Here is a 15,914-nt window from a genome sequence, read left to right as displayed (position 1 = left end):
TTGCCTCCGAAGAGAGGGTCCTGTCACCTCTCAGGTTCTGGTAGCATTAACAAGCAGGGTCCACTGAGTCTGATGCTAAGAGCAAAGACAGATTCCCTGCATAACTGCAATTGCTCTTAGCATTTGGATATATCTTGAATTTAATATAAAATGGTCAACAGATGGAGAGACTTGCTAAACAAAATGAGAAGTGTGCTTCATGTTATGAAAATCTAAATGACTCTTGTAATGATAGAAGGAAAAATAAATGCCCAAAGCTTATATTTGTTGTTATTAATTTAATAACGCCAAAATGTATTTACCATGCATTCGTCTGTAAGCACCTTTGGTTCAAGTAGTGTATTTGCTTCAAACGTTTGACCATTCCAGCCTTTGAAGCTAACAGATGTTTTCTGAGCATCTTCCTCATTTGTTCCCCACACTGGTGTGTTCAGACAGTGAACGGTGATGGTATGGGTTGCTTCTGAGCTCAGTAAATGAAGAAAGTTCATCTGCACTTTTCCAACTCCAAACTCCAACTAGTTTACAAAAATGCGTTGTTAGACATAACAGTTGTATCATGCTCAATGGCCAACAATCAGAAAGATTTTGGCAATATAAATACAGCACTTATAGGGGATATTAACTGTACCAGTTAATTTGGTTGACAAACCAAAATGCATGTGTCTCCTGCTTTCTTCAGAAGACTTCTCAGGTGTGTGTATATATATACACAAGAGTGGAATCCCATAATCATCATAATGAATTAATACAATTGTATACAAGTATATACACTTGTATAACTTACATTTTCAAAGCTTGTTATAAAATTAATTAATTCTCAGGACACCCCTGAAATGTAGGTAGGTAGATATCCTTATTTTGCAGATAGGAAACTGATTCAAAGAACGGTTAAGTGATTCAAAGGAAGATATGCACAGAAAGAAGTGAGAGTTTGGATCAGAGTTCAGAAGTTCTTTGCTCCCGGTCTTGTTTTCAGTCCATTATATTGGTCTGCCTCTCAACACCTAGATTTTATTAATAACCTGAGATACTGCAAGACAGAGAGAGAGAGGCGATATACATTGAGCTATATATGGAAAATGTAATTTTTCTTGCTTTATTCTTAATACATATTTGCAAGAAGAATTATATATAGAGGGCCAACCTATGCCCCCTAAATCTGGACACACAGGAGACCCTCTGTGCACAGATCTCACCCCTCCTAATCAGAGAGGTGTCAGTTGACTGTGCTGCACCATCCTCCAGGCCTTGTGAAGGACTCTCCCCAGGATTGGAATCTGCCTAGAAGAGAGAGGGCAGGGACTGGGCAGTTAGTAGGTGGTGCATGCTGGGCGAGGACTAAGCCTTGAAAATATAATACATTTCTGTGGTGCCCTCCATAATGGGGAAATGCCCTTGAAGAGGGATACTGGGGGAAGCAATGGCTGGGGGGGCCCTTGCTCATGTGGATCCTCCAGTGGAGCTGTGCTGATTGGCAGGGAGAGTAGGATGTTCTGGAGATACAGTTGGCATAAAGGACACAGGTGCTCCACATAGACAGCATCCCAGGGGGCTCTATGGAGTATGGGGCAGAACCATGACTCATTTTATTGGAATGGGAGGGCCCAACCTGAATAACAATGTGGGAGAAACCCAATGAGGGGAAACACTTGGCTTTTTCCTCCCATGGGCAATCGGGCCCACAGCCCTACAGATGTGGTACAGTACAGTTCAGTTAAAGTAAATAGGTAAAACTCCACAGAAAATCAAGTCCCCATTCAAAAAAGGCTTGCAGTCTAAATGTAAATAGATGTTAGGATGCATTTAGTGAAATTAAAAGAAAACCAGTTTGTACTGAATACTTCGGTGACATGTTCAAGAGCAGAGACCCTGATGTCAATTCACATTTTAATGACTACAGTGCGCAGTACAGGTATGGGGCATTTAAAATATTATAGACAGATTAAAGAGAGGCCCATAAAGGTAGTCACATAGAGACATATATGAAAAGAAACACATAATCAAATGAAACAGAGGAACACAGATCTAATTTATGGTGAAATAAAGCTGGTTAGCACTGAGAAATCTGACATGCCAGCATATATTGGGTGGGTCAGTGTTCACTTATTCAGAGTTTAAGCATAGAAACATATCCTAATGAGAAGCAATGCATACCTTTGTCACAGATACAGGTGATACACATGTCTGGCCACCAGCAGTGAAGTTGCAGAAAACCTCAATGGCATCAGAAGGACATCCGATATTTGGGTCAATCCAGTATTTTCCTATCAATTTATAATCCCAGATAAAAGGTAAAAAAAGATATAATTGCTGTTAAACAATTTTCTGAATAAAATTTCCATAATTTTTGGCAAATGTTAGAAGTATTATTACTGCAGCTTGACCTCCTATGGCATCACTAAAGAACATAACAGGCTAGCCTCATTGGAATTACTCTGGGTTTATGCCCAATGTAGGTGATCTGAATTTAGCACCAAATATTTGATGTTAAGCTAAAGCAAAGCCAAAAAAACCCCCAAAACCCACAAAGCCTCCACATTACTGTCATGTCATCAATAACTATATTCCCTGCTGTTTACCTTTTCTATGGCTTTTATACCAGTTTGGGATTTTCAACTCTGTCCTTTGTTTCCAATACTAAATACTGAGTGTGAGCAGATGGTCTGCTCCCAACAAAATCTATGCATGCTATAGGTGGTCAGACATACTCCTCTTCCTGGGATTTGGCTTTATTCAAATAATACCAAAACACGAACATAAGCCTAAGTTCTCATCCCAAGTCTGGCTAGTTCCTCCATGTCCCTATCCTCAGTTTCCTCTGACCAGAGGTTCACTGGCAGCTCTCACATCTTGGTGGAGTTATTAAGCAGAACCTGCCATCATGAATTGGTACAAGTTATTCTGCAGCTTTATGCAGGGCTCTAACAGAGTGGTCAGCAGAAGAGCCCAGCATTCCTATGCTGGATCATAGCTCCTGCCACCCTGTTACTCTGACAAAGTCATAATCACTGCCTCTGAGCACAGCTAATCTGTATTTGATGTACGGCACGGCTCATCTGTATTTATGATCTGGGTTCTGTTTAATCCCCTCTCTCTTGATTGTTTGAGTTTATTTAAGTGTGTTTTCCATCTAGAGGGATACAACAGGGGGTTTGGATACATGGCAGACATTGTAACTAATCTCAAAGTAAAATACAGTATGAAAAATGTACCGAAAGGCCTGTGCCAACAGAGAAAAGAAAAAAATTAAGCTTTGGAATTATAAGAAAGATATCTTAAGTTTTACATTTATATTAACAGTTACACACTTAGAACTGGTACACTCTTATCCACTCTAGATTACATTTCCTTGATGGAACTAATGTTCATTCTATAAATAATACTGACTATTCAGCAGCTAGGAGATGTAAATTAGGCTCTGTCATAAATATAAAGGGAAGGGTAAACCCCTTTAAAATCCCTCCTGGCCAGAGGAAATCTCCTCTCACCTGTAAAGGGTTAAGAAGCTAAAGGTAACCTCGCTGGCACCTGACCAAAATGACCAATGAGGAGACAAGATACTTTCAAAAGCTGGGAGGAGGGAGAGAAACAAAGGGTTTGTGTGTCTGTCTATATTTTGTCTTTGCCGGGGATAGACCAGGAATGAAGCCTTAGAACTTTTAGTAAGTAATCTAGCTAGGTACGTGTTAGATTATGATTTCTTTAAATGGCTGAGAAAAGAATTGTGCTGAATAGAATAACTATTTCTGTCCGTGTATCTTTTTTGTAACTTAAGGTTTTTGCCTAGAGGGGTTCTCTATGTTTTGAATCTAATTACCCTGTAAGGTATCTACCATCCTGACTTTACAGGGGGGATTTTTTTTTATTTCTATTTACTTCTATTTCTATTAAAAGTCTTTTTGTAAGAAAACTGAATGCTTTTTCATTGTTCTCAGATCCAAGGGTTTGGGTCTGTGGTCACCTATGCAAATTGGTGAGGCTTTTTATCCAACATTTCCCTGGAAAGGGGGGGTGCAAGTGTTGGGAGGATTGTTCATTGTTCTTAAGATCCAAGGGTCTGGGTCTGTAGTCACCTAGGCAAATTGGTGAGGCTTTTTACCAAACCTTGTCCAGGAAGTGGGGTGCAAGGTTTTGGGAAGTATTTTGGGGGGAAAGACGTGTCCAAACAGCTCTTCCCCAGTAACCAGTATTTGTTTGGTGGTGGTAGCGGCCAATCCAAGGACAAAAGTGTGGAATATTTTGTACCTTGGGGAATTTTTGACCTAAGCTGGTAAAGATAAGCTTAAGAGGTTTTTCATGCAGGTCCCCACATCTGTACCCTAGAGTTCAGAGTGGGGGAGGAACCTTGACAGGCTCTTAACGCTGAATCCTCTTCTCCACATACAGTAGCTAGAGATTTGTTTCAAAATTAATTCTGAGAGGAAATCCTTTTTCTATAGTTAGGGTAATAGACGCTCATCAATTTCTGTGAACAGGAAATTAGTACAAGTGCCAGATCATAAAATAACAAATTGTTTGTTTGCACATAAGGCCTGGAGTGCACAAAATGCTTTTATTTTCCCTATCTTCATTTCACTTTTGCTGATAAGATCACAGGTGACCCTCTCTATAATGTGTGTGAGTAGTGTGCTTAAAGATGCTGGTTAGTGTTTGCTTTCATACTTGGGATAGAACATTAAGGCCAATTATTTGTTTGTTATCCTGGTGCAACTCCCACTAAAGTCAGTGAGAGAAGAAACAGTGCAAGTGACAAGTCTAAAATAAAGCAGAATTTAGTTCCATGTTTCCTAAGCGGCAGTTAAAGATGGACTAGACTGTGCCCCAGAATCGACAAATGGTGGTTCCTTTGTGCAAATCTCCCCCAGCCTGCATGGAAGATGAGGTCAGTCACTCTTCCAGCATTCTCCCCACTCCCATTCCTAGGACCATATGGTGGGTTCTCCTTGTGGTTGGGATCCATGCAGGAGAGTGCAACGGGAATGGGTGGCTTCCAGTGAGGGCTGAGCACATCCTTTCTTTACCAGTGCTTTAAGTACTGAGATTACGTAGACAAGATAATATAACCTGGGGCTCTATTACCTTTTGTGTGGTGCCCCTTCTGTAACAGAAACCCCTCTTTCAAAGGGCGGTCCTGGGGGCAATTGGACCTCTGATCGTGCAGTTCCACTGGGAATGCACTAGCAAGAACTGAGAAGGCAAGATGAAATGACACCTGGGTTCTAGAGCCTGAGAGAATAGCTCTGGCTTCATGTGGATCCTGGAGGACCCATGGAGTTTGGAGTCTAACCCACAGAGGGCATGGTGAGGGGGCAAACCCCCATGATGGAACAACTTTGTTTAGGAAACCTCATTGAATTTTCCTCTCCCTTAGCCTCTTGCGGCTTTTTACTGCATGAGGGATGTTCCTATCCTTTGCTTTTACCATGCTACTATGACACAGACAATGAGATTTTAATCCTCAACTGTTTGGGATTTGGCTACTTAACTCCCTTAGGCTCCTTGGAAGAGTCTTGTTTTACATGAGTTTTCTAAACATGTTTATGCATGTTTAAATCATTACAGTATGTGAAAGCCAATGCATACATTTATGGTGCAAATGAATACTTTTGCTACATACAGGCAAACCCTACCACCACAGGTAAGTACAGCTCCATTGCAGGGTAAGGGGTGGAGGGCTAGGTTCCTGCTGTCTGCACACCCTGCACCTTAATGCACGGGGCAGTGTCAGAACTGGGGCAAGGGCTGATGATTCACCAGTTGTTTCCCCTTCCCTCATGTGCAAAGGGGGTGTAGGAGCTATTGTCTGCAGTGGTCTCAGTTGTTCCATTGCTGCTCCACAATTTTCAGAAGGGAGATACCTTCCTTCTTGACCTCTGCAGCTATCCACAGTGCACAGTCTGGTTACTCAGGGCCAGCACTTGGCCCACAGAAAATAAAGAGTCTACATATAGGAAGAAAATTCTCTCACGATTGGCTAATAACAATCAGGTATGAGTCAGTAAGTTGACTCTGACAAAGACTGACTCTGGACAATTTTACCCATTTAGATGGCATATAGATTCATAGATACCAAGGTCAGAAGGGACCATTATGATCATCTAGACCGACCTCCTGCACAACGCAGGCCACAGAACCTCACCCACCCACTCCTGCGAAAAACCTCTCACCTATGTCTGAGCTATTGAAGTCCTCAAATCGTGGTTTAAAGACTTCAAGGAGCAGAGAAGTGACCCGTGCCCCATGCTACAGAGGAAGACGAAAAACCTCCAGGGCCTCTTCCAATCTGCCCTGGAGGAAAATTCCTTCCTGACCCCAGATATGGCGATCAGCTAAACCCTGAGCATATGGGCAAGATTCACCAGCCAGATACCCAGGAAAGAATTTTCTGTATTAGTTTCTGGGTAGGGCCCAGAAGTATCGTATCTGATACAGAATGCTCAGAGAATGCTTCAGCAAATTAATCCTTCCTGTTTAAACACTTCAGGGATGTAAAGACTCCAAAAAACATTCCAACAGTATCTGGAATGTATTTTAGAGCTGGTTACTCTGTCAATGTGAAACCAGAAATAGTTCTGAATACTTTTACATTTCCCATTTATTTTAGCTCAAATACCTTCTGCAGAGCCAATGAAATCCTACAGTTGCTATCTATAAGTCTGGTGAAGGAAGAATACAGAAAAGCTTAAGGAATGTTTAGGGACTTGATAAGTCTGGCTTCTTACATGCTGTTTAGCTCATCAAAGGGCACAACAATAATTCCCCTTAAAATTTACATAAGGTTACATTTTAAAATAAGTACTTTGTCCCCATTACCTCTAAATACATTTCTTTTTTGCATATTTGCTTTTATTTTAACAATTGTTACCTCTTAGAAATTCCTGATACTAATGGAAAGATTTGCAGATATTTATAATGAACACACTCAGACAGTGAAGTATGTGAAATACTTCTACTGATGTCACATTTCAATGACCAGTCATGATTTATTGATTAATGATTGCCTCAAATAGAATAGTTGTCAATATATCTGATTATACACAGTTTTTATTATAACAATATAGACCTTTATCCACACAAAGTTCGTTGCAGGATCAGATATTTGAGAAATTATTTCTATAACAAAGCTAGATTTAAAAGATGTGAAAATGTTACTAAATATTAGAAAAAATAGATTTTCAGCATGTTTTTTATTTACTCTATATCTGAAGTACTTTAGTGTTAAAATAAAAATATTATTATACATATCTATACAATATGGCCTGCTTTCACCATATTTGAACATAATACAGGACATTCCAAAGCACTGTCTAGTAGCCTGTTACTTCCTCTATTCTTATGCTATGTAATGACTGGGCTCAATCCTTTCCCCTTTGAAGATACAATTGGCTTCAGTGGGAGCAGGATCAAATCCATACTGTCAGGAAACTGTGATAATTACAGAACTCAGATTCTGCACATTGAGTCAGATGATGCCACTGGCTCAGATTCTGCAAACATGAGTAACTTTATACATGTGAGTATACTTGCATACATGAGTAACTTTATACATGTGAGTAGTTCAATGGGACTAGTTCATGTGTATAAAGTTATTAAAACATGTAAGAGCTTCCAGGAGTGGGCACTTCAGTCAGTCATGTCAATATGCCCAGTTTCGTCAAGCTGCAGTCTGAGGGTGTTGGTATGAGCAGTGAACACTAAATATGCTAACATCACAAGACATACCTTACATATACAATACATTCATATCAACTTAGTGCAAAATGCATATAGATTTGTGCTAGTTTGAGCAGTGATGGCCATGAGCACTTCTGTAGAAGTTTAAGCAATTTTGAATATGGTGTTAGGAGCCAGTGATCCAGTGTTAGAGCAAATATTTTAAATACCTAAGTACCAATTACCTCCCAAATTTATTTTTGAAAAATAAATCTATAACCTACTGTAAACATGTAAACAATATGGAGATATTGTGATAGGTGCTGCAGAAATACTATGGTAGCTAGATTAAGGCAGGGCTTTTCAAAGGGGCATAAAGGTACTAGATGCTCAACTTTCAATGAAAAAAGAAAAGGAGTACGTGTGGCACCTTTGAGACTAACAAATTTATTTGAGCATAGGCTTTTTGTTGAAGAATTGCCACCAGAAGCAAATACTCACCAGCAACCACACACCACACAACAGAACCACTAACCCAGGAACCTGTCCTTGCAACAAAGCCCGTTGCCAACTGTGTCCACATATCTATTCAGGGGACAACATCATAGGGCCTAATCACATCAACCACACTATCAGAGGCTCATTCACCTGCACATCTACCAATGTGATATATGCCATCATGTGCCAGCAATGCCCCTCTGCCATGTACATTGGCCAAAGTGGACAGTCTCTACGTAAAAGAATAAATCGACACAAATCAGACGTCAACAATGATAACATTCAAAAACCAGTCGGAGAACACTTCAGTTTCTTTGGTCACTTGATTACAGACCTAAAAGTGGCAATTCTTCAACAAAAAAACTTCAAAAACAGACTCCAATGAGAGACTGCTGAACTGGAATTAATTTGCAAACTGGATACAATTAACTTAGGCTTGAATAGAGACTGGGAGTGGACGGGTCATTACACAAAGTAAAACTATTTCCCCATGTTTATACTCCCCATCTCCCAATGTTCCTCAGACGTTCTTGTCAACTGCTGGAAATGGCCCACCTTGATTATCACTACAAAAGGTTAAAGCTCTCCTGCTGGTAATAGCTCACCTTACCTGATCACTCTCGTTACAGTGTGTATGGTAACACCCATGGTTTCATGTTCTCTGTGTATATAAATCTCCCCACTGTATTTTCCACTGAATGCATCCGATGAAGTGAGCTGTAGCTCACAAAAGCTTATTTGTTAGTCTCTAAGGTGCCACAAGTATTCCTTTTCTTTTTGCGGATACAGACTAACACGGCTGCTACTCTGAAATCTTCCAGTTTCAGTGTACGCAAACCCACAATGTCAAATGAAAAAGGTAAACTTAGAAGTCTGGGTGTGGGCAGTAAGAAGTCTCTAAGCCTGATTTTCATCAGTGTATATCAATTGACTTCAGCTGAGTTACCCCTGGTTTACACCAGCATGATCAGAGTATCATATCCTCTGTACTGAGAAAATGCAGGTTTGAGATTGTTTTAAAGATGCTGCCACTCACAAGAAATTCAGCACTGAGTATTGGCAGGTTGGAATAGCCTAGAAGAAGCAGCAATTATTTTTTCACCATCCACAGAGAGCAGAAGCAGCTTTGGGGATAAAATGACAGGTAAGTCCATTATGGATAGGTGTGTGGTACTCAGTAGTTATATGGAATTAACAAGTTAAAATTAATACAGTTATTAAAACGCCACCCATTACGGTTTTGCTCTAGAAATTAAAAGTTGGAAACAAGATATTCTAAATCCTGATGGTATATATGATTTGATGAAAGTAGACACTTACCATCTGATACTTTACGTTCACAGTTAAGCAAATCCCTGCAGATGCGTGCTGGGTTATCCCGAGTGCCGAGGGGGTTCTTGATACTGTGCAGTAAATTGCTAAGGTAGTGTAGCGTTTTGAATATCTCTGCACTGTGATCTAGTAAATTTACTTCAGTATTCTGGTACCTCTGCCGTTAGCAATAATGTTATCACAAAAATGCCATAGCAGCAGTGCATGCAGTTAAATCAAATGCCCATTGGAGACCACATGCAGAAATGAAAGGTGTTTATGATGCATGCAGCCGGCCACATATGAGATAATAGAAATGATTTATTCAAATTAAAAATAATTAGTACATTTTATTAAAATCATTGGAGAAAAGGCGTTACAGTCAGGTTAAAAATTGTTATAAACATTGTTATAATACATGGAAATGGAAATTTGAATACACAAAAAAGAAAAAAAAAGAAAGAAATTAGTTCATTTTATAAGCGATACCTTACACTGTCAGATTTTGAACAACAGAGTTAATAGTCTTAGGTCCCAAATCTAAAGACACATACAAATGTGCTTAACTTTACACATGTGCAGAGTCCCATTGATGCAATGACTCTACTCACATGCATGAAGTTAAGCGTGTGTAAGTGACTGATGGACCAAGGCCTTAATGACAGTCTCATTTGTAGACATGTAGCTGAATGTATACACTTCACATTGTATAATGAATTGATACTTTCCATCCTCTTTAATCATATTTAAACATTAGAAATACTGTGGTTTTTAAAACCTGACTTAAATTGCATCCTATATATCCAATTGTGTTTAATCATATTATACATGGGTTAGTTTTTCCTCACTAAACAGTTTCTAGTTTTTCTGTTTTCAGTAAAGCCTTTGTGAAGAAGCCATGTTTTGGCCTTAAAAAACCCAACTCTTTATACATTTTCTAATGTATGTGCCAATGTAAATAAAGCAAGATATATTACCTCCATCTGTAGTGCACCATTTGATTCAATCAACGCTTGAATAGCAGCATTGATGTCCATTTGTTTCTGTGTAAACCAAAACCATTGAAGATCAGCAGTAAGATCAACAGAGAATAAAATTAAGGTTGTAAGTTCTTCAAGTATTGCTGCAGAAATATACCAGTTATATCTGATGAAGAATTTGAAAGTCTCTTAATTAAAACTTATTGCACATAAATGTGTATGTATCAAAAAGGACAAAAAAGCCCAACTTCCCCAAAACCTCTGAGGCCTTCTAATTGTTTAGCTGAATGCTCCACATCCACTAAATTACAAACTATGAATTTTACTTTTAAAAAGAAAAAACAAACGGATGAAATGGGATACTCTTATTTTAAAGAATTGTAATTTTAAAAAATAAATTAGTTTCTTTTATCAGTAATTTTCCTGGAAAAAAAATAAAACAAACAAAAGAAAAAATCCCCAGCCCAAACTATTGGCTCCAAATCTGTCTGCCATCCATCTAATCTAATACATCAACAGTTACAAATACTATTTATAGATGGAGAAAAAGGTGATATTTACTCTCCAAACAAGATACACAAAAAACAATTCAGTCTCTAGTCATGCACATACAACATGGGCCAGATTCCCTGGTCCCTTTGCACTACTCTAGTGGTGAAAAGTGCTATATCTTGCCAGCTGAGACGTCCTTTGATGTGATGGAGTCCTTGGCTGGCATCCAACTAGTTCAGCTGCCTCCTATACCACAGGCCACCCTAGTCCCTACTGTAGGGGGAATGCCAGAGTAGGAGGGGGTGCAGCTTCTGTCATGCCATGACCTGACTCAGGAGGGTGGCCCAGGAAGGGGGCTGCCCAATAGAGCAGAAATAATAGAAAAGGACTAGAACACTAAATCCATCCTCCCAGTAAATGCTGGATAATAATCCCCTAGAAGAAAACGGATACATTTGATGTGAATGCATCTGGTGAATGACATACCACGGAGCATCCTACTTCCCTTCAGAATTTGTATATGCTGAATTCCTATACGTAAGCTTTAAAACTGGAGTGAAGTTTACGTAGGCCAAGCGTGTGAGCATGGACATGTGCTTTGCCGTTTTAGGACTCTGCAACATGGTAGCACTACTAGAACAGAAGATGTCAGACAGGAGGTTTAGCATAGCAACTATATCTGAGCTTAGATATTATAGTGATGAGTGCTAAAGAAAAAACATTTGAATTTCACTTGAGATGATGGAGGAAGCAACACCCTATGAAGAGGGTCTCAACATTTTCACTTTCAACACTGAGGGAATGAGTTGCAGTGAGCACAATTATGAAACTTACTCTTGGCCCAGGTACCCCAGGTGGACCCTAGAAAACAAGAGAAAGCAGTTATTAGGTATTGCAGGCTTCTTTAAATCACACATGCAAGGAGAACCTAGATAAAAATAGCTCTTTATACACTTACCGGTGGACCTGGATGACCCCGTGGTCCCTGAGGGCCCTAGGAGAAAGGAAGATAAAATGCATTAGGGTTAAAAAAAATCCTTCTACTTTTGTTTGTTTTTTTTAAATCAGAAAATGCCATAATGAAGTGTAGTCAGCTGTGATCTGCACAAAGATTTCTTGGTAGAGCTGTAGACCATTTGTCTCCACTTCTGAATGTACTGCATTGTGCATTTTTAAAAACTAAGTGTTGTTCTTATGAAAGGTGCCAGACTGACAGTGCTGGATATAAAAACAACCCTCTGTTTTTCTGATCACACTTGATATTAAGAGTACATTTATAAATAGTGTGCAGAGGGTTAATAAATATTTAATAGATCCTATAAGCATGTCACACATGAGTAGTGTGTGTTATGGATAGCTATAAGCACATTAGCACAAAGTGTTATAGATGGTTATAAAGAGTTTCTTGACTTACTGGCCTCTAATAGTTGATCAACCTTTTACTAAATGATATATTAATAAATTATTAGCCCTTAATAAACTATTTATAAAAGTACACTTAATACAAAGTATGACATTTGATTCAGGATATGGAACACTTACATCATGGGCCCTGACATTGCAAACTTCTCTCCTTCTAATGCAAGCAACATGTCACCACCATTGCTGACCATAGAGGAACTTCATTTAAGGGTGGAATTAAGCAGCAAGAAGGGAGGAGGAACCAATTACAGTCACAGGGGCCTTGCAGGGCATAATGTGTACAACACACACAAAAGGTTAACACAAGTAGAAAAGGAAAGAGAAAATTCTACACCTTGGGTGTAGACCTCATAAAAATCACATCCCTAATCAACACTGTTATACCAGCAAAAGTTTCTAGTGTAGACCTGGCCAAAACCCTCATCCTAGTAGTAAACCATTTCATCTGTTTCTTTCAGTTCTCTAACCAATACACCAACAAGTAGTATGTCACCCAAGAGACTTCAAAAGAAACATCTGCATAAGCATCACTGTGCAGAACAACTGTGAGCATGATCCTCCATCTCAAACTGCCAACCAAGTCAATGGGAGTTTGGGGTGTTTAGAGCATGCAGGGTTGTGTCCCATGCTAGTCCACATACATTTAAATGGGAGGATGCCAGATAAGATCATATAAAAGAGACACATTTGGGTAACCGAGACTTTTCAGATGTATCGATCTCTACAAGCACATTGTTCACACTCTTTAGCCTATATGATGTAAAATTCATGGGACAGAACACATGGTAGCTACGTGAGAGCGCATTTGATTTTCAATGGGAGCTGTTACGATCACCTTGATTCAATCTCCATAGCCCAAATCTGTATTTTGTGAGTACTGCTGTTCTATAAACAGCTGTATAGTAATTATGGAGAGGAGTTAAAACTGAGGACATTTCTTTATGTTTCAGTTTAGCCTTTGCTGATTTTTACTGTGAAGGCATTAAGGGTTGAATCAGTTTGGATATTTAATTTTGTCAGCTTTTCAACCATCACCTACTGTCACTGGATCCTACTTACCTGGTTTCACCCAGTGTATGCATATTCAAGACTATAAGCCACCACCTCTATCCCGCAGACCAACATCTACTGTAGTTTTACCGAGGCACCATTGATTAGTGGTTAATGTAGGGGAACAGTAATATAACCTAAAACTTCTGATTCCTAACTGTGCCACTAACTCTGTGTGATTTTGGCAAGTCACATAACCTCACTCTGCCTCACTTAATCCATCTACAGCTAATAATACTTACTGACCTTTAAATAATTGTTATTATAATATTGATGAGAAATGATGTTAGCAAAATCTTCCTATGACTACTCTGGGTCAGATTCTCAGCTGGTGTAAGTCAAGTGAGTTCAACAGTGCTATGCCAGTTTACGCCAGCTGAAAATTTTGCGTTTAATTAACCAGATCAGTAGCACATTTGTTGTCAATATGTCTCAAGGATCCTTCAAACTAATGCGTGTATATTGCGGTATTCTTTGATCATGCTTAGCGAAGTGCATTTGATATCCTTATTGGTAGAAAAAGAAAGGGAAAGGGTGAAAAGAAACAAAAAGAATGATTTCCACAGTGTAAGGAGATATTTGTGTATCTTGGTTCAGGACTAGGTTACACAATGGCCAAGTTACATCAAGATGTGAAGGCTTCAATGATCTATACTGCTCCTATGTAAACACTTATTTCTGGTGAATAGATGTCTTTGTTCTGTGTACAGTGATTCAAAACTTTCACTGGATTTCTCTTATAGCTGAACGAGTCTATATTTTTGGTGTATGCACCACAACTGTATGTCTGTGGAACTATTTTAAGACACTTGAGATTTATAGAGAGGGATTTTATTGACAGTTGTATTGTTCTGATGAATTTAAACTGTTCTAATAAAGAGGTGATGTGACTCAGTCTGCCTTGATCCATTATCTCCTGACCTAGCTAATCAAATCCCGTATGAAAAGGTAAATTGGCAGCCAACTGCTACCTGGGGAAAACCCCCTTGGGCATATTACATTTCTTAAACGCTTTAAAACTTCAAGGATCTACATCAATTACTTTTACAAGTCTTTTAAACATAACTAAATTTCAAATAGTATGTTGGAAATTCTGTAGAAACATTATAAATGCTCCTTTCTGCCACAGAGCTGCAGTAGAAGGTTAAATTGCACATTTTATGAATTAAGTTAATAGCAGAATATTCCCCTGGAATGTACAGGATTAGCTTTATGAATCTACTTAAAGCTAATGTGATCAAAGGATAAGTAAAGGAGTGAGAAAAGTATAATTCCAGTTCCTTAATACCAAAACCAAAGAATAAAATGAATTATTTTTAGTGTGCTCTTTAATCCTTTCAAGCCCTTAATTTGACAGCTAGCACAAAAGGTCAAAGGTCCAAACTCCATTCTTTTCTCTTTGATACTTCAAAATTCTGATCCTACAAACATTTATGCGTGTGCTTAACTTTAAGCATGAGCAATCAGGGACTTCAATAGCGCTACTTACATTTTACAGTTAAGCATGTACATAAGTGTTCGCAGGATCAGGATCGTAAATACAGTTGGCCTGATTTTCAGAGGTGCTGAGCACTCATAACTCCTGTTTGATTTAAAGAGAGTCGTGGGTGCCCAGCCTCTATGAAAATCAGGACACAAGGTTTTGATCATTGTCTTACACAACCTTTATACCAGTGTAACAATGCTGACTGGAATGGAATTCTTCCTGAGTTACACTGGTGTAAAGTGAGAAGAATCACCCTTTACATGTTTTTATGTCCCATTTGATTGAAGACAATATGATGATAGGAAGGGCTAATAATGTGATCCTTGGATGCATAAATGGGAATCTCAAGTAGGAGTAGAGAGGTTATATTACCTCTGTGTTTGGCCTGATGAGACTGCTGCTGTGTCCAGTTCTGGTGCCAACAATTCAGGAAAGATGTTCATGCCTTGATAGACTCAAGGAGTTTAATCTATTTAGCTTAACAAAGAGAAGGTCATGGGGTGACTTGACTACAGTCTATTAGTACCTATATGGAGAAAAATATTTACTAAAGGGCTCTTCAGTCGAGCAGACAAAGGTATATTTAACAAGATCCAATGGCTGGCAGTTGAAGCTAGACAAATTCAGACTGGAAATAAATTGTAAATTTTTAACAGTGAGGAGAAAGTAAATAAGGAAGTGTTATTTACTCCTTCTCATGACACAAGAACTAGGAGTCACCAAATGAAATAGGCAGCAGGTTTAAAACAAACAAAAGGAAGTATTTCTTCACACAATGCACAGTCAACCTGTGGAACGCTTTGCCAGAGGATGTCGTGAAGGCCAAGACTGTAACAGGGTTCAAAAAAGAACTAGATAAATTCACGGAGGATAGGTCCATCAATGGCTATTAGCCAGGATGGGCAGGGATGGTGTCCGTAGCCTCTGTTTGCCAGAAGCTGGGAATGGGCAACAGGGGATGGATCACTTGATGCTTACCTGTTCTGTTCATTTCCTCTGGGGCACCTGGCATTGGCTAC

The 15,914-nt window shown here is 39.1% G+C and overlaps 1 protein-coding gene across 1 annotated transcript in view; it reads right to left on the bottom strand.

Annotated features, from left to right (window-relative positions):
* COL24A1 (collagen type XXIV alpha 1 chain) overlaps positions 1-15,914 on the bottom strand; it is a 242,407-nt gene that overhangs the window by 3,270 nt on the left and 223,223 nt on the right. Inside the window, exons 54-59 of the mRNA XM_074961390.1 lie at positions 11,896-11,931; positions 11,772-11,798; positions 10,443-10,508; positions 9,475-9,643; positions 2,158-2,267; positions 303-518 (exon numbers count right to left, since the gene is read on the bottom strand). Of these exons, the coding sequence (XP_074817491.1) occupies positions 303-518; positions 2,158-2,267; positions 9,475-9,643; positions 10,443-10,508; positions 11,772-11,798; positions 11,896-11,931 (624 nt within the window). The remainder of the gene's footprint in view (positions 1-302; positions 519-2,157; positions 2,268-9,474; positions 9,644-10,442; positions 10,509-11,771; positions 11,799-11,895; positions 11,932-15,914) is intronic.

Source organism: Natator depressus, chromosome 8 (assembly GCF_965152275.1).
Source record: "Natator depressus isolate rNatDep1 chromosome 8, rNatDep2.hap1, whole genome shotgun sequence".
Classification (NCBI taxonomy): domain Eukaryota; kingdom Metazoa; phylum Chordata; order Testudines; family Cheloniidae; genus Natator; species Natator depressus.
This window is presented reverse-complemented; position numbering and strand designations above follow the sequence as displayed.